The sequence below is a fragment of the Anastrepha obliqua genome, chromosome 5, assembly GCF_027943255.1.
Source record: "Anastrepha obliqua isolate idAnaObli1 chromosome 5, idAnaObli1_1.0, whole genome shotgun sequence".
Taxonomy (NCBI): Eukaryota; Metazoa; Arthropoda; class Insecta; order Diptera; family Tephritidae; genus Anastrepha; species Anastrepha obliqua.
Window position 1 is genome coordinate 59774047 of NC_072896.1, and position 25275 is coordinate 59799321.

General features: G+C 35.1%; 1 protein-coding gene across 2 annotated transcripts in view; it reads right to left on the reverse strand.

Moving 5' to 3' along the window:
* Positions 1-6307: 6307 nt before the first annotated feature.
* Positions 6308-25275, reverse strand: part of LOC129247088 (ras guanine nucleotide exchange factor Y) — a 31558-nt gene continuing 12590 nt past the window's right edge. The window contains exons 1-3 of one of the 2 annotated variants that reach the window (XM_054886006.1): positions 11676-12398; positions 10106-10480; positions 6308-9962 (exon numbers count right to left, since the gene is read on the reverse strand). In XM_054886006.1, the coding sequence (XP_054741981.1) occupies positions 7987-9962; positions 10106-10480; positions 11676-11853 (2529 nt within the window). In that variant the 5' untranslated portion in view covers positions 11854-12398 and the 3' untranslated portion in view covers positions 6308-7986. Of the gene's footprint in view, positions 9963-10105; positions 10481-11675; positions 12399-25275 lie in introns of those variants that run through there. The other variant, XM_054886007.1, reaches the window with a different exon arrangement.

The following is a 25275-nucleotide window of genomic DNA, read 5'->3' on the forward strand; positions in this document are numbered from 1 at the left end:
AAACTAAATTTTTTAAGCTTTTTAATTTTTGGCTACAAATACTGAAAGGCTTATATTACGTTTCCACCAAAAGCAAACACCGTGTTTGCAGGAGTTGTGTTTGGGAGAACTGTCAACTGTTTCTACCGAAAGTTTGGGAGAAACTGTGTTTGAACTGTCTTTTGTTGACATTGTGAAATGAGAATTATAAAAATTGATAAAATTATAAAATGGTGCATAAAATTAAATTTGTTATGTTGATTTTATCATTTTATTTTAAAATAATTGATAGTGAGTTGGTCACATATTATTTAAAAAAAAGGTTAAGAGAAAATAAAATAATTTTAAGCGTTGCTGCCAATTTAATGCGTTCGCAAAGTGTATAGTCTTTGGTATGGTAAACAGATTTATGATACATTATTTGTGTATAATGTATATGTATATTTTAGGATGTATTTAGATGTAAATACAAATAAAATTACATATATAAATAAAAGAAATACCTGTTATACTATCCGCAACGAGTTGATTCAGTATTCCTGAGGAAAGATTGTAGATTTATTTGGCTTATTTGACTTATTTTATATTTTGCGCGCACCACTTAACGATTACCACAAGAAAAATATTAAAAAAAAAAAAAAAAAAAATAATTGGGGGCGACCGCTATTAGAAAAATGTTTTTATTAATTTTGCTTTCACCGAGATTCGAACCAACGACCTCTCTGTGAATTCCGAATGGTGATCTAGCACCAACCCACTCGGCTACGGCGGCCGTCAATCAAATGTCATATTGACAAATTGCAATCATTGTTGCCATATTTCGATAAGAATGCAATAATAAATGAGGAAAATGAGCAACATTGCCACCACTTAATAATTAAATTAGACGCAAACCCAACAAAACACGCTTTGAAAAGTGGGTTTAGGTATGGAGTTGTGTTTTAATTTTGTATGGGATTTGACAGGTGTTTTGTTTCGTGTTTGCGCTAAGAACACGATAGCGGCAGAGAACACGATAGCGGCTGCGGTGGAAACTTAGTATTAGTTCAACGTTAAAGTTGGGCGCAAATTGGCTGCCACGAATGAAGATTGCGAGTTTGAGCAATATTTAAAGGAAAATAAATATTATATTTTACTATCTATATCACGCAATGAAGTGATAAATAATAGTATAGATATTTTCAATATGCATGACTAATGGGAACATATGTATATATGGGAACATTGGATTCAAATTTATTTAAAAATGCTAGTAAGATTGCGTTAGGCAATGAAATCAAAAATCTCTATTTTAGATGCAGAGTCCATTTTAGAATAAAATTTTAAACAATATTCGAAAGCAAAAACGATGCTAATAAAAGATAATTTATAGTAAAGCCTTCTTAAAACTGTCTCCTCAAAATTAGTTTAATGATTGATAACAAAACGAGGATAACTTTTTCCGAAACGTATGTATACAATGTAAAAGTATCGTATGTATGTATTGAATCAGTAAAATACTGATACTTTATAAAGTTATGCCTTGCAACCGTGTTGACGTTTTGGAACATTTTACTTATATATACATACATATATAATTGGCGTGTACACCCTTTCTGGGCGTTTGGCCGAGCTCCTCCTCCTATTTGTAGAGTGCGTCTTGATTTTGTTCCACAAATGGAGGGACCTACAGTTTTAAGCCGACTCCGAATGGCAAATATTTTTATGAGCAACGGCGGCAGACATTTTACTTACTTTAAATATTATTAGAATATAAAAAATTAATTATTAAATAAAGTTATCTTGGATTGATAAAAAACTTGCAATAATACTTGGCTTTTTTCGTTTTTCACCATTTTTTCCTTTGTACATGTACACATATTGCATCAGCTTTTTTAGTTATGTCTTGGTTGCTTTTTGTTACGTATCGAGAGCATCAACGATATTTTTAGGAAGGCGATACATCGTCCAAGATTTCAGGGTTGCGTTTAGGAACATGATACTTTGTTCGAACACAAAGCAACAGGCGCTTTCAAAAACGCCCATATTTTTGTCGTATACTCTATTACACATTAAGAAAAAATAAAATCATTTTATAAATAAATCACACTAAAATATTTAAATCCCTTTATTGGGTGTACCGTTCACTTGATTTCAATGAAACATGGAAATAACTTCTTTTAGTGTAGAAATGTTAACCCGGATGTAAAGGGGGTGACATATCGACACAAATTTGAAAAACCAATATATCTCTAAAACCAATTTAGTTAGATAACTTGGCACGAATGCATAAATTGTATTGGGTATTTCAAAAGTGGCACCCAGATGTCAGTAATGAATGAATTTATAGATAGATAGACTTGCAGACCAAAAACTATGAGGGACTTCCAGTTCGGTTCTTTTAGCAACGGTATTTCGACATTCTCAACAATTAGGCATTCATCAATCGACTGTTTGGCTGATTTTATGTGTACACGTGCCTATGTTGGACATTTAAATGATGTAATATTTCACATAAGAGTGTTTTGCGTGTTCGGCAATTTTCTGCTATCGAAAATAATGGATCAAAGAAGTTGCATCAAACTTTGTGTAAAAAATGGAATTAAGTGATAAAAAAAAACTTGAAATGTTGACAGTGGCATACGGTGAGAGTACTCTGAGCAAAAAAAAAATGGTTACAAGTGGTACAAGCTTATCACAGAAGGTCGAGAGGATGTGAATGACGACGCTCGCTCTGGGCGCATCAGTACATCAAAAACTGACGAAAATGTTGAGAAAGTGAAAAAAATTGTGAAAAACCGTGAGAGAACCGTCGAATCACAATTAGAAAAGTTACTAAGGATGTCGGCATATCGGTTGGCTCATGTCATGCAATCTTTTCGAAAATTTTGGGCATGAAGCGTGTGGCAGCGAAGTTCGTTCCAGAATTTATAAATTTTGACCAAAAACAACGTCGCATGAGCATCGCTCAGGAATTGTTGATTCACGTCAACCATGATCCAGACTTACTTAAAAGTGTCATAACTGTTGATGAATCATGGGTATATGGTTATGATATCGAAACCAAAGCCCAATCGCCTCAATGGAAGAGTCCAGGAGAGCCGAGAGTCGATAGTAGAAAATCGCCGAACACGCAAAACACTTGGCTTATTTATGCCTCACACAAAAAAACTAAAATACTAGATATATTGCTGAAACCGTCAAAATATCTTCGAGACGAGTGTACCGACGTAAAAAAAATAATAATCGAAAGTCGAATTCACCATAAACCTCGTATAGCTCTTAAGAACGAATCTAAATTATTCCATTAATCCATTTATTTTAAAGATGTGCTTTAAAAGGCGGTACGTATTGGAAGAGCAAGTGTAGCACCTCCCATACAAAGTGAAAACTTCATATAGCTTTTCTCTGGAACCGCTTATAGTAAGGCACTGAAATTTCATATTGTAGTTACGTAAATGATTATATATGTATATATACATATATATATAATATAATTGGCGCGCACACCCTTTTTGGGTGTTTGGGTGTTTGGCCGAGCTCCTCCTCCTATTTGCGGTGTGCGTGTTGATGTTGTTCCACAAATGGAGGGACCTACAGTTTCAAGCCGACTCCGAACGGCAGATATTTTTTGAGGATCTTTTTCATGGCAGAAATACACTCGGAGGTTTACCATTGCCTGTATAGGGGCGACCGCTATTAGAAAAATGTTTTTCTTAATTTTGGTGTTTCACCGAGATTCGAACCAACGCTCTCTCTGTGAATTCCGAATGGTAATCACGCACCAACCCACCATTCGGCTACGGCGGCCGTAAATGATTATGAGTTACATTTTATAGTACAATTGAAATTGAAAACCTACTACTTACAGTGAGAATTGTTATGGGCCGAATTTTCGACCCCGGTAGTTTTAAATCGGCTTCGATTGGCGGTTTTCTTATATTTACACATATTGGCATTAAAAGAGGTACGACAAGTTCGCAAAAAGAAACGACTCAACAATGTAGTATCAGCAAGAACTGTACGGCGTCGATTGTACGACATAAACCTACCAGGCAGAATAGCTGATAAAGTTCCTCTATTGAAATTTAAGGAATAGGAAAAGATTTGCTCAAAAGCACAAATGTTGGTGTGAACCAGAGGGTATGAAAAAATGGTATAACATACTATGAAGCGATGGAGTAGGACTTATCACCTCATAACCAATAAAATCGACAAAGTGTTTTACAAGGGCATACTTCAAGAAGTGGTGCTACCATTTGGTGGTGGTGCCAATCGGTGGGTTTTTACGCAAGATAATGACTCAAAACACTCCTCAATGTTAGTACGAGAATGGTTTTTACAAAGTAATGTTAAAGTTATGGATTGGCCAAGCCAGTCACCCGACCTAAATCCCATTTAAAACCTATGGCGAGAAGGGGAAAAAAGGGATTATGACAAAAAATCAAAGAACTGTGGTATTCCACTGCCACAGGAACCTGCCGTAAGATTATCAATTACATGCCAAATCGAATACCCAAAAGTCATTGACAATCATGGTGAGCACAGTGGTTACTGATTAATTTTCAATAATTTAAACAGCATTTTTAATAAAATTAATAAGTTCTTCTTGTATCGTGTCTACATATTTCTTTTTAATATATATTTTATAGAATATTTTCACATGAATATTTCCTTTTTGCTTCTAGTTTAAGTTTAAGATGTGAAAGATTCTTGAATTATCTTATATATAAAATAAAGTCAACTTTTTGTGTGTGTTCGCTAACCGGCCGTGTCTTTGCACCGAATTAAACCAAACTTACACACATTGTTAAGTAGGTATTGAAGATGGTTTACATATAGTTTGGATGTCTATTGGTGGATATGAAAGCAAATGAAAGCTGTCGATAAGTACTTTAATTGGCAAATTCAAGAATGAAGACGTTCTAATACCGAGAATTCCAATGATTCCACCTGAATTGCCATTTGAATTCAAGCGTTTGCAACTGCACATTCGTTTAGCATTTGCAATAACTATCAATAAATCACAAGGGCAAACTTTAGAAATATGCGAGATGAATTTAGAAGAACCAGTATTCACCCATGGTCAACTATACGTTGGCTGTTCACGTGTTGGGAAGCCAACAACATTATATATTTACTCAAAAACAAATAGAAAAACAAAAAATATTGTTTATGCCAAAGCGCTTGAATAAAGAATAAAGAAATAAATAATATGAAAACCATATCTTTTCTGTTCTAAACCATATCTATTCTATTTTAGTGTGCCCAGCGAAGCGGGCGGGGTTTGCTAGTTATTTATATTTGTTATATTAATCTATTAAATAAAATCGCATACAATTTAATATCTATTATTATTAATTTTAAGAACTTGCATTTTTCGTATGAGCTTGGGGCTACCTATTTTAATAACCATGTGTGTTAGGCCGGGTCGATTTGTGGGGAGGCAAAAAAATCGCCCATTGCTTTGTGAAAATCATATTCTAGGGATCAAAATAAGAAACTTTGCCGAAGGAACCATACCTCTAAAACGAATTCTGATGCCCCCCAATTTGGGTCGAACTTTTTAGTTTCTTTTCTATAACTCACTTAAATTAATTTTTTCATTTACATATGTTCTGACTAAATAAATTTCTTAAGAGAAAAAATACAATAGATATTATTATTATAAATAAATATTATTATAAATAAATAAAAATAAAGAAAAAACATAGCCATTTAGCTGATTTTTTCATGTAAAGGCCAAAAATGGTGATATTTTGAAATGATTGTATGGGGAACGCTCCAGGGGGTGTGCCACTGGCATGGGTGGATCGGCTGTCCAAAGTTAGTGGGGGTCGGTCATACATTTGGACTCGATTGGAGCACTCTAAATGGGTCAAAGTGGGATTTTTCAAAATTTGCCCCTACCCAAAAGTTCGACCCAAATTGGGGGACATCAGAATTCGTTTTAGAGATGGTTTGAACTACTAACAAAAGGTTTGACAAAATTTCCAACTTCGAAGTAGTACTACACGATACCGAGCGCCGCAATCCAAAAAACCAATAATTTCGAACAGTTTTACTCTATCACGAATTCTGCGATACGGGCCCTAACTAATATATTAAAATTTACATTATAAGAACTGCCTAGTTCTAATGAACAAAGTCTATAGCAAAAAATATGAACGCGAATTTTTCAACTTACATTAATTTTTAAGCTTATCGCATGAAAATGAAATATTTATTCAACTTAAGCAACTCGAGCAACTTTATACAAATTCTCTCATCCAATATAAAAACTCCATTCAATAATATTAACAAAATTTGTTTTTTGGAAATGTTTAGGTTTATTTACAATATATACATTTAGCTGTTTAAATTTTAAAATTTCTAAAATACATATTTAGGTATGCAAAGCCTATTTATTTGTAATATAATAATAACTCATAAATAAATATGGATTATAATAGGTGATTAACAAACATACACTTAACTATTTGTTATATAAAACTTCTTTACACATTCAAGTAAAGTTTATAAATATGTAAATGGAACTATGAATAGTTAACGTTTTTCAAACATTTGAACTTGTAATAAATTATATATATGTATGTGTATATACAAAACTACTACTCTTAAATACTCCATTTCCCATCTTCAACATTATTCACTTCCCTCAGAAATCCACTTGCGAATGTTATACGTTTACTGAAATCACAGGTGGTAGTAATGTGTGGTAAATATACGTATGTATGTGTGCATATATGCATATATTTTGACATATTTACAAAGATATAAGTATGCATGTATATTCAACCATAAATATTATATTATTTTTTTCTAAACTAATATCTAAACATAAATAACATATACATAATTTGTGTTTAACAAGAACTGAAGTGTACTTGCCGTAAGCTATTTTATATACATATAATTTTTTTTATAATAGTTTGTTGGTTTTTCTCAGAAATCAATTCAAATACATACATATTTTAAAATAGGCATCTTTTTGTTTTTCTTGTAATACATTGGTATTTATAATACAGATGCTGTAAACAAAAATATCAGGTGGCAAGCTATCCAGAAAACTATATATTTAGGCAATAAAACCAGGGCTCTATGTATCTTATGGAGATCTTAGCGAAAAGAACTTAATCATTTGAGTTCAGTTTCCCAACACAAACCATACATCGTCAAATAAAAAAATCACTTTTCAACATTCTTGCTTCATGCACTTACAAAACATTAGTTGTTAGACGCAATCCTAGCTAGGTTTCATCTTTGAATTTAATTGCCTTTTAGAAGAAGTTGCTATTACTCAAAATCATATAGTATTGATAAGCAATTATGATCACATTAAAGAGCGTCAGAAAATTAATAAATTTTTTCGTTAAACAGACGCACAACGAAGAAAACGGCTGACATGATGTTTTGTAATGCCCGTTTACTTTCAGTAAATTTAAACTATTTTATTTATTCAGCGCTATCCTTCATACACATTTATTATAACATACTTGTAGGTGCATGCACAAGTGGGTACTAGTATTAAATATACATACACCTATAGATAGTATATATATATCCCTATCAGAAGGGAATTGATTTCACTATTATGAATTTTGACTTAATTGCCCATTAACGCGAAGTGTTGTTAAACTTCTTGTAGATTTTTCGATTTATTTTTCTTACAAAAGGTCACTGTTGCAATCAGCTTGAAGCAAATCATTTGCTTCATAGGTATGCATTGTACACCAATTTCACCATACATACGCTTCACATTTCGCATAAGTTCCGTAAGTATTAGTGAGAAAATTGAGTTCAAATTAAATTCATTCTAAGTAGTATAAAAATAAATACTTGGTGCGTAATTATATTTAATAAAGATTGTTTAGATAAATTATTCACACTCGCATTTCTACCTAACGCAATCCACACAAATACATATTTAAAAGGTTATTGTGTCTCTGCTCTCTCTCCATTCATGTACAAACATTTATGTCTTACAGCGGCGTTCAAGATGATTATGGAGCTCCCATTCTATTCATCTCAAATTTTCAAATCTGCTGGTGTACTTATTTGGTCTACTGAAAGAATCATCATATTTTTAATATTTGCTACCTCCGATTCTAGCCGCGCCAAATGAGATTTAAGTATGTGTTCGCGTTCCGACGGCGACACGCCCACTATTGAACTGCTGCCACAATTCGCTGTATCAACTTTTCGTTGAAATTGTGAAGTCCACTCAGTGCTGCCGATCGAGATACCAGAATCGCGTTCATCGCTCGAGTTGTCCCCGTTATCGACCCAAGCGGGAGGCGAAGCCCGATTGCTCACCGGTTCCTGTTTGATATGCTGAAGTGCCAGCAAAGCTGTGGCAGCGGCGTCTTTGTCACCTAAATGGGACTTGTGCCTTAACTTGAGCGGTAGACAATTATTGGAATCGGTACTGCTGGGACTGGTAGTACTAATGTTTACTACATTATTATGTTCTATATCTTCGGTGCCATCCGGTTCGTGTTCGTCGTCGCCAGAGACGACTCCCGACGAAGAGGCCGAGGACAGCGAGGATGATGTGGATGATAGTATATGTTCATATGCAGGTGAGCAGGCGCGACGTGATAAATTTAGAACGCTACTGCTAGTGTTCGCGTTTCCATTGGTGACAGAGGATGAAGAAACGGCATCCACTGCACTTGAACTAACATGGTTGGCCTCAGTTGATTTTGCCTTAAAGCCGCTTTCCATATTTTGGCTGGATGCTGATACTTGCTCCTTTGTGCTATATGCATAGATACTGGTCGGATGTGGTGGCACATAGAGAGGTGCCGTTATCGGTGCATTATACAACGGAGATTCAGTAGGTTCCGTTGTGACATTTGTATTTATAGCAGCGCCCACTACAGCCACAACTTTACGTAAATTGTCGAGATCATCGCAATTGACATTGCGATTAAGGGCTTGCAAAACATGTAAATTCTGCAAATTGGACGGTGGGGACTGCTGGGGCGTCTCTGATGTCGACATATGCCGAACATTCTCTAGATGTGATGTCGTGTTCGCGCTTGGATTTATGTTATTTAGCATATTGGAGTTGTTTGGTCTAGACATTTCAGTATGTGGATAGTTGTTGTTAATTGGCAGGGGTGGTGGTGGCTGATAGTGTTCAGCATTGAGATGTACTGGGGAGGTGGATAATTGCATGTGAGCCAGTGATGACATCGCATGTGGATGAGACAGTGTTGGAGATATATTTGGATGGTTAACATTTTTGATGCTCTGTTGCAGCGACTGTTGGGTAGTTTTGCATATCAAACTACTGTCTCCGTTCAGTGCATTGCTGGGATCATTGCTGGGAACCTGATTTAGGTTATTTGATTTCTGTGGTGTAAGTATTCCACTCGACGATGGGTTTTGTGCAATGGATGTGGAGGTCGGAGGACATCCTGAACCATTTGTGGATGTATGCGCAGGGACGCCATAAACAATAGATGTGGGTACGCCAGCTGTGGCAGCATTGAAACCGCTATTCATTGTCATCTTGGCACGTTTGGTTATACTCAAGACTTGTTCACTTGTTGGCAACGAGGCCAATATTTGTTCAACGCTCACCAAATTTTCCCCAGAGATGTTAAATTTGTCTTTGATGGCATCTAATTGTGCCTTTAATACGTGATTCTCCTTTGTTAACTCAACAACTCTTTGTTCCAAGACCATGTCATTATAGCGACGTTTTTCGCGACTACGTTTGGCCGCTTCGTTGTTACGTCGGCGACGATCCCAATAGCTGTCATCCTTTTTGCTATCTGGCGTAAACTCACGCTGCTTTCGCTGCGTGAACAACTCTTTGTGCGATTGCGACTGTTGTGATGATTTGGACATGTTATGAGAGTCGAATGAACTGTTTGAGCCGCTGAAGCTGTTGCGGTATTTTGTACCATTTACATGCGAAATGTTATCTGGTAAACTATGGCCACTATCACTGGACTGTGGGCTTATTGGGCCGTACATGGAGTAGGGGTGAACTGGAAAAACAAAAGAAAAAGAGGCAAATATAACCTATAGCTTATACATTTCCTTTACATGTAAATATATTAAAAATATGTACTTATATATTATATGTATATGCATGCATAGAGTGGCTGGTAACTGAATCCGTTAGACTCACCATTATTTGCATCATTAGAACTGCCATTCAATGAAAGCGTTGGCGAAATGGACGGTAAGCGTACGTTGTGCATTGTGGATGTTTTTGTGGTCAAACCTGCTACTGAGGAACTATTGTTGTTGGCGCTCTTGTGATGATTATTGTTTAAAGCAGCAACGCTAAGGATCTCCGGCATATCAGCAACGAAATTTCCACTATTTAAGGCCTCAGTACTAGCTGAGGAGGCGGTATCATGGGGGAGCTGCTGTTGACGAGCGATCAGTTCCACAACGGAATTGCGTTTATTATATTGTTGTTGTAAGAGCTCTAATTGTTGCTGGTTCAGATTATTACTGCTATTGTTGTTATTGTAGATATCTGTAATTTTGTTCGCATCTAAAAAGAAGCGAATGAAAACAAGTTAATATAAATATTCATATATGTATGTATACATCTACAAACATATGTTTATATTATAATCCCTGCAGTTAAATCTTCTAGTTATGTACTTTCCTACTACAATGCTTGCAACTGGAATCTTCCACTTGGCGTTATCCTACGAAATTGTCGAACTATGCATCAGCATTACACCATTTAACGAACTATTAAGCCTATGCATCAGTGTTATACCAGTTAAATGAAAATAGGCACATGCTTGATTTGCAATATTTACAATCCTCATTTTGTGCATCGTTAAAGTATAAATAATTTTTATATTTTTATTTATATAATATATTTTTGCTCACACCCTTAATAGGGCTCTTTGTAACTGGTACAATTCAGGTCACTTTGTAACTTGTATGAGTTCTTCTTTCAAGTACCACCAGTTCATGAACAGGAATATTTACTGAGAAATTTGACTTTTCAGAGGAGGGACAAAAAGATAGAATATAAAATAAGCTCATTGTTATTTTTATACAAGATCTTGGTTTCAAAAGTATCTATGTTAAGTTCGAGCTAGTGGCAAAGACGTCTTCTTGCGCCCTTCAGCTCCAAAGTTGAAAATATTGAAAAAAGATATGGAGTAGCTTATATAAGTTTCTAGCCGAGCTCCTCCTCGTATTTGTGGTGTGCGTCTTCACGTTGCTCCACAAATGGAGGGACCTACAGTTTAAATCCGACTCCAAACGGCAAAATGGTTTTTTATGACAGGATATGCAGACGCTTAGGATCAGGCTTTGACTTTTTAGTATAAATCTAACCCGAATTTCCTGCCTTACCTGCGTTACAACTGAGATGATTCAAACTCACGACTATCTTGCATTTTTTTGTATGGAACAATATTAGGTTTATATGTAGTTCTCAAAAACAATCAAAATAAAATGCTTTGATTTTCCCAATTGAGTCACACAATAGGCGGGAAAAATGACGCCGTCATGGCTTATTTCATAGAAACCAACTGGCGTAGAACTTCTATATACTTATTAATTGTTTAAATACCCGCATAATGTAGAAGACATTTAAACAACTTGCCAATCTAAACAAAGTGCTACTTCAGCACTCCCCTTTAATGAACACATGCATTTGCATGTATGTACCTAAGTATGTGTGTACTTGAAAATTGTTTCACTCTATATTTTCACTAACGTACTTTTATCCTTCATATAAATGTTATTGTTGTAACTTTTAAAAGCATTCACTGCTGCCCTGCTAGATGATGTTGCTGCAGTGGACTTTGTCACATTATTATTTTTCAAAACAAGCATATTTTTGGCAGTTGAGTTTTTGAATAAATTCACTTTTGGCTCCAAAGTGCAAACAATAGACATTTTTGAAATTTGAACAACTTCACTTTATATTTGTTTTAAGTTTGTTTAGGAATTTTTTTATTTAAACTTTTTGCCAAAGTTTTATTTTTTTCTATTGCTCAAAAAATATTTTAAACATTCACGTTTACATAGCACAGCATTTTTATTTATCCGTTATTAAATTATTTTTATTTTAGAACTGTATTTATTTTTGTTCGCCAAACACAATGTAGCGCGCAACGCAGTTAAACAGTTACGTATACGTACATATGTACAAATATCACAAGCCAAGACAGTAGCTAACGAATTCACTGCGCGCTCATTGTGTTATATTCACGACTTGATTTGGAGATTTTTTCTAATGCTGTCGGTTTTATTTAGTGCGTTCCATTTATTAATTCAGCTGTTTAGCTAGGTACTGTTGTCTTTTCAGTCAGAATATTGCATTAGCGAAGCTGCAACTCGTACAACCGTTAACCACGACTGTTAAAACACAATTGAAATAGAAAAGCTTTCACAAGTAAACCTCTTTCACTGTTCGTAAATGACAAATGGCAAACCCGGCTACAGCAGCTGAGTTGGCTAGTGCTGGTTGTTATGATGTGCTGGATAATGGCATTGCGAGCAGGCTTCTCTGTGTTTTGCTATTGAAAATACGGTCACGTTGCAGCAACACACGTTAATTAAGTCTCGACTCAAACATGTTGCAACCCACATATTTCATAATGAAACTGGTATTGACAGCTGTGGCACACTACCTCTTCCATTGTCAATCCAACTGCTGCCACCGTCGCTACACTAGTGTTGTAGTTCTATGTTGCTTCTACCGCCTCTCTCTTGGGGTTTATTGGCAGTTGGTTATTTGTCGTTGTCGAAGTGTGTAAAAGTGAAATTTCACCTCAAAACATGTTGCTCATCTAACTTAGCTTCAAGCCATTCTATGTACATAACCCACGGTTCGCATGCAGCGCCTTGTGACTAGTGAGTTAACTAAGCGAGCTGGCAAATAGTAAACTGTCTGCTCGCCCTCTAGCTAGCAGATCATATTGCCCATGTTCGGTTGTATTAAGTAATAAAATAATCCAACTACATACAGTAGTGGGGATTGGGGTGGGAATGCGATGCTTGCTGGATTTCAACTGTTCAAGCATAGTCACGCGTCATGGCCGCACTCTCACTCAGCATGGGTCCATTGCTTAATCGAAGCTGCGCGAAAGCAACGTGAGTGCACGATATACAGAATCAAAATCGAACCGTTATCTGTCTCTCAGCGAATTTGAAGGAATCAGGAAATAAGAGATATGACAGGGCTTTGTTTATAACATAGGTCGGCAAGAACTGAGAGTTTTTTCGTCATATACATGAGAAAAAATCAACGCAGCCATTTCTCATCTTACTCCGTTGTTGTCGGAACAACGACTGTACGCATATGAAATGAACGGGTACAATTGCACTGTCAAGTCCCCTATGACGTAGCAGCTAAAGTTACTTTCACAATTTTACTTCGGATGGTTTGAGTGCCATTAGCATTAGAGAGCAAAGAGATACCGACCTGGGATTCGAACGAAAATATGATGTGTGGTCAAGAATCATATAGTGTCGGTAATAATGACCTTGTGATCATTCTGTGGAGGTCTGTGGAAATAAAAAAACCTGAACATGGAAAAAGTGGTGAGGTATAATGATATGGAGCTGTTTTTTATTCCATGATGTTGTATCATTGTATCAGATCGATGGCATAATGAATTGGACAGGAGGAGCCGATAATTTGGGGCTTTCAAAAGGATAATGATCTTAAGCACGCGGCTGCTGCGACAAAAAAATGGCTGCGTGATGAGGATGTTCACGTGCCGGAGGACCCTCTTATTGCCCTCAATTCAGAAGCGGGAACTCTTAAAACTATCAAAACTCATTTTTTTCGGCATTAAGTTGTGTTGCAACTGCTAAGCTTTATGTGGACGTGTATTTTTTCCTTGGACATCAAAATGTAAGTGATAATAGCAAGCATATTCAACCACAAAAATCTTTAATTATATGCACTCATTCACAGCGGCGCCTCGCTTATGTGAACTAATTAAGTTTGCGCTCAAAAATCGGCTAATTTTGTTATTTTTTTATGTTCTTTTGCTGGCGGTCTAGCGCATTTTCTCCAATATGAAGAAATCCCAACACTGTCAGCCAAAAATATTGTAAAAAATCAGCGTAATTTTGGAGCCACTTGTATTCAATATAATTACGTATCTCTGGTTGTCAACGCAATGTTCTTAAGTATTTTTCAACGGCTGTACGTACAAGTGAATGAATATACGAACGTGTATATACAAGTACATATGCATACTCGTACATGAATACTCACTCTAGTATGCAATTTGTAAGGCCGCGAGTCAAAGTAGCCGGCAATAAGAACAAAATAATATACCAGTTTAACGATTCTCAAAATGTACTGCCCCACTTAAGAAAAAAAGAGTGGGTTACACACATAGGCTTAATGGATGGTAACTAATTTTATTGCCAACTTCTTCTTTCTGCTGAGTAGCTTAATGGGAGAGTACTAAGCGGAGCTAACATTTCTAATGATAGTGCGATCTTTTTTATTTGTACAGCCCTCGATAAATAAGAGCTAACAGTGGATTGTTAAAATAATAGAATGAATGTTCACATTTTTTCGAGTACAAATGTATTACTGGGCCAAATGTGAATTGGGGATTGAAGACACAGATTATTTCTACATACATACATATGTACAAGTATATACATATGTTACAAATCATATTTAGTCTTTTATTGAAGCTTTTGTATGCTTTCTAGTAAAATTTAGCCTAATAGCCAATATGTCTACATATGCACACATATATATATTCGAACCACCAATTTTTTCAAAACGCACTGCAACTTATTTGATCGTCATAGATCATACACCAGCTAAATAGAATGTTTGGTTAAAATTAATGTGCACATACTTTTGTAAGTAGGTTCTTGTGGCAAACGTAGATAAATATAAGTATAATACTTCTATGAAGAGTTTATTTGGTCTAACTCAAAGCTATACTGGTGAAAAAATTTATGTTAGTAAATGTGCTGTTAGTAAATGCTCCATGGATACGCGAAAGCAAAATTAAATATGTAGACCGAAATTAAAAAGAAACAAGTAAAGAAGTTTAAAACTTGGCCGGTTATTTTATTTTTTTAGTTTTACTTAGCTAATGGCAGTTAAAGTTTATAACATCGGAAGCACGTATGGAAATTTAGTCTTAGCATAAAGAAAGTTGGCGTGGTTCTTGTCTAATCTTAATAATATTTATGCCGGCATTTACTCGAAAGTGGGTATGGCACCGCTCATTTTTAAACATTTTTTTGGCTTCATCATTTATACCAAATGTGAGTACATTTGCTATATTTATAATATATTATGTATCAGTTTTTTTTTTTTAATTTTTTCAAACTTTTCTTATACTGCTGCAGTGGTTATTGACCGATTTTCCCATTTTCAGTACTATATTGAGGGAAGAGTAATATGTGTAACAATTTCTGCTTGAGTTATCGTGCGCACGGATGGACGGACGGACATGACTTAATCGACTCTTCTCATCACTCTGAGAATTAAAGTATATATGTATACGTATAGGTACTTATGTCTATCCCGACTCTCTTAGGCTCTTACATACAACTGTAAAATGATATATCTCCTGACTTAGTGGTCCTGTATCCATACAAATGGATTCATAATTGTTGTTTAAAATACGTTGCAAGAAAGATTCGCTTGTTTCGACTCCCCTACGGTCTGATCCCTCTTATACTACGGAACAACAACTGCAACTAGTAACTTTCCAGTAAAAAGGACATATAAAGGATGCTTTTCTATAAACATGGTTGTGGAACAAATATGGTGCTAGAGCTTTTAGATTTTACATTCAAAAATACATCGAACAGTCAGTGGGGCAAGTTCTAAATTTCATTTCGAGTAGTGAATAAAACAAAAAAATCCAAAATTGCATCTGATTTGGCAGTAGAACGTTTTGTTTTTTTTATTTTGACAATTTGTAAAGAGGAAATTTTGAAAGTATTTATTGTGATCAAAGAAACGTAAACGAGCTAAAATACATCTGACAATATTTTATAATATATATGTATATATAATTGGCGCGTACACACTTTTTTGGGTGTTTGGCCGAGCTCCTCCTCCTATTTGTGGTGTGCGTCTTGATGTTGTTCCACAAATGGAGGGACCTACAGTTTTAAGGCGACTCCGAACGTCAGATATTTTTTATGAAGAGCTTTTTCAAGGCAAAAATACACTCTGAGTTTTTGCTATTACCTGCCGAGGGGCGACCGCTATTAAAAAACTTTTTCTTCATTTTCATCAGATTCCAACCTACGTTCTCTCTGAACTCCGAATGGTAGTCACGCACCAACCCATTCGGCTACGGCGGCCGCCGTATAATATAACAACTTAAAATTAGTTGAAGAATAAGCATAATTCGTAAAATATCGCCACTTGCACTTGAAAGCACTGGCCAAAGCATGCCGCTTGTGAGCTAAGCGGTTGAAAACAAATTTGCTTGCATATCGATAAACTTTTATTGCTTTCACATACAAATTTTTTGCCTGGCGAGCAGCAGAATTCTCTAGTGAGCAGAGAAGTGCGAAGTAGAGACTCGAAAGCAGCTACTAGGTGGCGTAATTTTTCGCCATCATATTTGACAGCTGCAGTAAACAAACAGACCAACAATGGAGCGCGCAAAGGTCAATAGAGATTTCCATCACTGAAAACCATTTTTTTATTTAGTAAGAAATTATTCAAAAACAAAATTGGATTATTAATTTTGCGCCACCTTGTGCTTCTTAATTGAAAGTTAGTGAATCGATTCTTGTAGGCATTCGAACATCAAACATCAAACAATCATTATTAGCTAAACATTGAACCGCTGTGCACTGAATATATATTAAAAAGTTACAAACTTGTGTGAATTTAGTAATACCTACATAACTTCAAAGACGTTATACTATAATCTACTAATTTTCTTCAACTTTGTTTCGAACGCAGCAAATTATTTTATAGACACAATTGCAATAAAATATTTTTTCTGTAGTATTCTCTCACGTTGCAAACTAGTTATATACAAGTACATATATAAGCTATTTTAGTAAATATGTAACCATACACGTTGTTCATACAATTCTCCAACGTTTTGCTTGGCGAGCTGTTACGAAACACCTCTGCTTATAAAAACGTAATAGCAAAAACACATTCTTCTGCAGCTGTTGATATCATGTCGGCTGATGTGGTTGCTGTTGCTGTTGGCTTGGTTTTTGTTGTTGTTGCTGCTGTTATAAGTTAGAATCAGCGCTATTTATATATCAGAGCACGGGGCGGCAAGCTACGCTGCCACTGTCAGCCAACTAAGGAACAACGTGTGTCACGTGTAGGGAAATGTGCACTGCGTTGTTATGAACAATACCAGTGCAACGCTCCCTCAACTCACATGTTCTAGACACTCATTTCGCTGTTGCGGCGATCAGTAGTGCAATAGTAACAGAAATTGTGATAGCAACAAAAACACTGAAGCAAATAATAACATGCATACGTATTTTTCAATATAAATCGATGCTACAACAGTCGATAGTCAACTGCACTGCAGGGAGCTTGTGGGAGGCAGGAGAGCAATGTAAATGGGATCGAATTAAGTAGAAGTTAACGCGAATGTGATTGAATTGAATGCAGTGAATATATATTTGATGATAATACAGCGATTATGCAAAATGTTGTATTTAAATTAAAAGCAAATTTGGTTTTTTCTCCTTGTTATTTTTCATATTTGTTACGCAAAAGGAAAACAGCTTGCAAGTGAGAAATTCTACGGCATGCGAATTGCTGATTTATGCGCCAAGATACGTTATTAAGAAAGTGAAGTTAGTTAGTTTAATTTTGATGAATGACCTTATGCATGCATTTATTCTGTACCATGGGTCGTGAAGTCGTAGTGCTGGTGTGAATTTTTGTGCTTAGAAGGGCAACAAGATCAATTTTTTTCAGGACAGTTAGAAGTTAAAGCCTGATAGTCTGAGGCAGTTTTTATAAGCGCGTAGCAAATGTCTTATAAGCCTGATGGGAATTTTAGAAAGAGATAAACGAGAGTTGGGTACCGGATTGGACATCATCTCAAAAAGATTGCCACACTAAACCAAATTGAGAGGATCGGTCGAACACCATCTTTATAAAATATTTATTAAACTTCATGAGCATCGCTCATGTATACTAAGCAAATAAAAAAATTAAGTTGTTGCTTATATTATTGTATTTACAACAATCTGATTTATGATACCATGGCCTTTACCAGTATTATAATTTTTGCATACTTTTAAGCCAAAATTATCAGATTTTTTTATTGAGTGGTAAAATGTTAAATAATATGATGATAATTCGTATAATCGAATAATAAGATTACAGGAGAGTACCTATATATGAATTTTACATAAAAAATACTAAACATTTGTCTAAGAAAATAGTAAATAAAACTGTTTGAAAGACGCCTTTGAATTAAAAAACAAGTACAAAAAATAGTTTTTAGCAAACCAAATTTGCATTAAGTCCCACATTAGTGTCAGGCGAATAGCAATACAATCGTCAAGATTTGATAATTTTGGATATATTAAAGGAAAAATGAATATCTAGATACATGCAAGGCGGGGTATGCATACAACAGATTGAATATCGACTAGGCAGCTAAAATCTCTTTTATCATTTAATGAATTTTTAATTAGTAAAAATGAACTTTCAAAAAGCATAAGCTAAATAAAAAACAAACATTTCTTTCAAAGTTATAACCAAAAATGAAATCTAAGTTTTTGGATTCCGGAGGATTCTAGAAAAAAAAATATTTTGAATAGAATTTCATAAAAATGATAGATAAGTTATGCAACCCTATAACTTAAACTTTGGAAAATATTTTTAATTTATATGACCATAACCATTTACCACATTAATTAACGATTTGTTGCTAATTTCCGAAAAACTGTTGAGATCTGCACGCGAAGTCATGCTCCCGTGGATTCGATTTAATAGCATTGTAAACATAGTATGCAGTAATTGTATTCTTACCCATATTTCCATTATTATTAAAAATATTTTCTTCTAAAAAACCTTATTCATACATAAGCATCTGCATATGGTATGCATGATATATTGTATAAGGTGCTATACGTAATTTATCGAAGCAGCTCAGGACATTAGAAGGAAAAGGTCAAAGTTCAGAAAAACTGTGAGAATTACTGTTTTAAATGGATTGATTTGTATATTTTTAAGACAATACACACTAGCAAGGTTTTCGATGGAATTTGATGTAACGGCAGCAAGCCAAATAATAAATAGTTATGCATAGCCTCGTGTTGGTTGCGGCGTCAATCGGCCACGTTGTTTCAAACATTCTCGGCAGCGACTTGATGAATGTCAATCACACGTGAGAGTGAATTGTGCAAATGCGCAAACGTGACTCAACGTGATGATGATAATCGCCTTCGCTCCCGACAGCACACCACACCACCCATGTAAACACATACATACATACGTTGGTATGCATGTGCATATACACTTCATGATGGAAATATTATTGCAAATTAATTTATATTTTTGCTGGTCGTGTTTTTATTACAAGTATGCATACATACATATGTAAGTACGAAGCTCGCTGCTGGGCTATACACGAGTAGTACGGGTTCTTTTTAAGTGTAGATCCATGGAGAGTATTAAGAGGTCTACTGAAAACTGCATTTACATGCATATATCTGTATCGAATATACAATTTTCTGAGTTGAATTAAACTTATCATAACTTGAGTCGATAAGAAGGTATGCAAACATGTTGAAACTGAAATCAACAAGTTGAGAAGTGGTAAGTTAGAGTTTATATATCCGCCCAAATCTTAATAAAATTTAATTTGGGATGATTAGATTAGGTTAGATTAGTGGGGGGTTGGACAAGTCCAAGCACTCAATCACGAAGACCATTGTACTACACCCGGATAGATTACAGTGGAAGGAATAGAGAAACAGGATAGATACAATATGGGTGGTAAGACGAGCGAATTGGTCACTCTTCCGCGAATCTTTTGGAAGAGTATAAACTTTATCGATGCTCAGGACATCGCCCTCCAATAACCTAAGTCTGATTCTAGAGAACGCCGAACAGCTGCCGAGAAAGTGTCTCTAGTGCCCTCGTTTTCACGGCAAGCCAGGCATATTGGGTCGTCGATGATTCCCAAGGTAGCCATATGCTGCCCACAGGCGTTGTGCCCTGTGATAATACCTACCAGTACTCTCTGGCCCTTTCTGCTAAGTTTTAGGAGAAAGGTCGCTAATTTCCTGTTTGGTTCTTTCACAAAGCAGGGACAGCTATTCATTTTTTGAATCAAAGTAACAGCTTGTAACATCAGACAGACGGGCGGATATTTGGTCATAGCATATAAAAAGTGGCTATGGTTTTTATCTAATCTCAATAATATTTATATCGAATCTTGCCATTGCGGGTTTCGAACGTGAGCACTGCCGAATGATAGTCACGCACAAATCCAATCGGTTACGCTTATATCTTAGAAAAAAATTATTGAGATAAAGAATTGTAATCTTTATTTAATTTTTTCGTTATAGGTACCTTCGCTGACGTACATATGTATATAAACCATCAAGTTCTAGTAAAATTGAATTTATAAATACTTCTACAGAGTTTATGGAAGAGCTTTTAGATAATAGTCAAAAGGATTATTATTGGAGGAGATTTTAATATTGATTGGTTGAAAAAATGGGATTACTGTACTAGAACACTAAGAGCTCTAACACAACGGGTATGAAACAATTTATATCAAATGCTACTAAAGTGAACAAGGGAGTTTCACTGCCACTGATAAATCTTCTGGTAATAGAATTATGAAATGTTCTGTGCTTCATACTCCAAGGTTATTGCATCATTAAATAATTCACATTAAGTTTGGAAAGTTATCAAGCAGTACTTGAAGTGAAGGAGATAAGTTTCTGATGAATGGGAAACATAAATTACATGTGTTACTTGATTTTAACATATACAGTGCACTCGCGGTAACTCGAATAGCCGCTAAGTCGAACGACGTGCTAACTCGAACACATTTTTTCCCCTATTGACTTCTTTGTAACTCGAACAATAAAAAAGCGCTATAACTCGAACAAAAAAACAAATTTATTTGTACACACATTCTTTTCAAACATGTACATTTTGTACATAGATACATATGTAATAATATAGTATATGTATATAAATTATATGTATACTAGTGTATTGTCCATATGAATATTTCGACGTTAATATCCCGTTAGTTTTCTGGGAACAACATCTTGCATTGACCAAATTGCTTTAAATTTGTCATTTGTAGTGTATCAGTGCACGTGAGTAATGGATCGTAAAAGGTTGAAGTGTTTAACATTAAAAGAGAGGGCTGAAGTCCTTAACAAAATTAAACGTGGATGTAGTGTTACTTCTCTAGCGAAGGAATATGGGGTAGCCAAGTCCACCATAAGTCTTATAAAAAAGAAAGACAAGACAATTTTAAAAGCAGTAAACAACACGTTTTTGGGTCCTGGGAAGAGGAGAACTTTAAAAGCTTCTGAGTTTCCTAAAATGAAAGCCGCTTTATACAAATGGTTTCTGTCCCAAAGAAAAAAGAATTACCCAATAAGTGGACTCATCTTGAAAGAACATAACATGAAAAACATAATTTACAGGTCGAATTTACGCTTTATGATGTTAACAAATGGAATGATGGTGCCGAATTTACCGACACAGAAGTAATAATTGAAACTAGTGATTCTGAGTCTGAGTTTAACAACACAACTGAGACATGTGAGCGGATATCATCTGAGGGGGCAGTTAGCTCTATCAATAAGGTAATTCAGTGGGCCACAACTGAACAAGTAAGCCCCGCAAAGGTTAACACTCTTCAACATTGCTGCAGGCAAGAAAAGACAAACACACATTACAACTTTCTTTTCGGCCTAACTTTTCTGTTAAAGCTGACTTTTTTTGTGTAACTGACACAAAGACTGCCAAATATTTGATGAAAAATATTGAAACGAATTAATTATTTTAAACATATTCATGTTCATATCCATATGTAAATAAATAAATAAATTTAATTGAAAAAAATCGATATCGATGACTGTTTTTTTAACATAGCACACTCAATTGATAAGTCGAACAAATTCGATAAATCGAACAGCGCCTGTTTTAATTAGTTCGAGTTATCGCGAGTGCACTGTATATATATATATATAATATATGGCCGAGCTCCTCTTCCTGATTGTGGCGTGCGTCTTGATGTTGTTCCCCAAATGGAAGGACCTATAGTTTTAAGCCGAAACTTTTGAAAACAGTGTATAAAACTGAATCAAAACAAATTAAGCAGTAAATAGACTAAATCAGTTTTTTGACAGCAATATAGACTCTATAGTCGAAAATACAGGGTCCGCCATATAACTTTACGGAATTAAAAAATTCTATAAAAAGAAACTACTCAATATTTTTCCAAACGGTTTTTTTTTATTTTGAAGTACAATCCTTCCGGTTAATGATGGAACACAACTTCATTCATATGGCTGCCTCGGCTAGCCATGCACCATCCCATACGATCGGTCCAATTTTTCAACACATTTTCGATTGTATGCGGCTGTATTTCAGCTATGACATCGCGTATGTTGGTCTTCAGTGCATCAATTGTTGCTGGTTTGTTGGCATAACACTGGCCTTTAACGGCACCCCAAGGATAATAATCCAACGGTCGGTCACGCGTTGGTTTGTCAATAAGCAACCCAGTTTCTTTTACTTTTTTCGCAAAGTAACGCACATACGCTTCATTCGGTGCTTTTCTTCTTCCCATTGCCGTACGTAATTTTCGTACACATTCTGCAACATTACCATGATTTTCAAAGTAATGTCGCAATATTTTCCAGCGTTCTTTGAGCGTATACACAACCATTTTCGTTCAGCGGAAGAATAAAACTAATTTTCTGTCAAATCAGATGACAGCTAAGTGTTACCATTCTTCAAATAATATCTAGTTCAAATCCGTAACGATAGATGGCGGGCCCTATATATGTAACGCAAATGACTACCAAATGCACAGTAGTATTGAAAGTGGCTGTTCAAGCGAGTTTTCTGAAGTAATTAAGTAGTAGGTTCTTGGAAGAATGGGCAAAAATCTGATAAATACTAATGGCTCCGATGAGATGAGTTATGAAATTCTAAAAAAAATTGCCAGAAGTTGGTGACGAAGAAATTGATATTGCAATTACAATCACTTGCACAAATATTGATGCAAAATCCCTAAAAACGCCTGTAATTGTTTCTATTGCTAAATTAAGATAAGTTATATGATCTTAGTTATTCTCTTTTTACATCCAACCTGCAAAATAACACTAGCACATTTTGCGAATTACGTGGAAAGTAATAACTCGTAATATTCATACAGATTGTTAGTTGTACTCGTAGTTAAGATTTTCAAAGAACAATAGATAGCGAAGACAGGGCTATTAGCAGATTTTCTGGAGGACTACTAAAGAGCTTTTGGAACATTGAATATATATGTAGCTGTTGTTAAAAAGACTAGGGGAAATGTATAGCATTATTGGTTTTGTTTATGAACCAGAAGACCTAGAGGCGTATATTACCGTTCTTTCACCTTCAATTTAAGCAGAACAAAACATAGACGTATTCATAGGAAAATCCTATTTTTTACCCGTTTACAATTTATAAGCTTTATAAAGATGCAGTTATAAATTTGGGGCTTTTTCCTGGAAATTTTCGACTTACATATGTATAAGTAAGTATGAAAGTTAGCAATGTAACTGGGCTTAAACTTTTATGTAACGAATCAAATCTTCTTTGATTTTTGATTTTTTGTAAGTATGTACACATACTTACGTATTTCCCGAAACAAGTAAAAGCGAAAAAAGTTATAAAAAATCATTGCTCCGCTGTCAGTTTGGTAAATAACTGTAAATAGCGCGAGATTTCATTTTACAGAATGAACGCAACTAAATTAAAGTGTTCTACATATAAATTCAAAAGAAATAAAATGAGACCAAAATGCTAATGAACTTTTGTAACAGCGACGAATGCGACGAAGCGGTGGGTGGCTAAAGAGGTAAAATGCTTTATCGACAAACAAACAAGAGAAACAAATTGCGTGGACGCAAAACAATTCAGTAATAATAACTTTCACGCGTTGCGTTACGTGAGGTTGAACAATCACTGTATATGATAAGTAAAAACCACGCACACACATATTTACATACATATATTTATTAATTTCATTGCACATATTGTATTTACCACATTTGCTACATATGTACATATCTATAACGTTACTTATCTCATTACAATTAAAACACTTCTATGGAGCACATAGTGGCTGAACAGATATAAGGGTTAATTGGAGAAAATTACTGAATAATCGGAGTTTTGTATTTTTGAATTACGGCATCTTAGATGCTAAATACCAGTAAAACATCACTTCAGAGTTAATCTTCTAGCCAAGACGTGCATTCATGAAATTGCAAACGTCTTCTTCTCGAATAAAAGTTGTTCTCTCTTCTATGACTAAAAGACCGAACGCATGTGTGTATGTACAGCTTTCGTATTGCATTTTTGACATTAGAGTCCATTACAAAATATCCGAACTGAGTTGTCAGTCACATCTTGTTTAATATACCTTGGTTGCCCTGGATTTCGCTTTATTTTGACAGCTGAGATGATATACATTTTTAGGGCAATTTTAAAATTTTAGTGTGCGTTGAAATAAATAAGTAAAATTTGTTGGAGAACTGTAATTTCGAGTATAAATTTACAATTAATACAATTAATGTTTTTAAATTACATATTTTTTATTATATATTATATTATTGTATTATTTTTTTACAATGTTCAAGCGTTCAACAACGCAGTTAGAAAATCCGCACCTCTCCTTCGGTGAACTAAGTATTACTTCAGGGGAGGAAACCTTTGCTTGTCAATGTGTGGTGTCTTTTATGTGCATCTAAAAGTTTTTAAAAACTCAATTTATGTGATATGTACGCATATGAACACTTAAAATAAAAATAAACTCTTTTCCATAGAAAATGTAATACAATTTCGATGCAATGCTGTGTTCTGACCGAACTTTATACACGCGCACTCGTATATGGTGTTTTCTTTTCTCGCAATGATGTCGCAATTTTTCTCTCTTTGCCAGAGCTCTCAGATATTCGTTTTCGCAGCATATTCATAGGGTAGCGTTTTCTTTTCTCAAGTTGGTTTACTTGCACCAGGCGAATGGGTGGCATTTTTATGACATGTGAATAAAAATTAATGTTTGTACGAAGTTTCATCGAAATATATTATATTAATTTTTCCTTGCGTTAACATGCATACTGATAGACCGACGG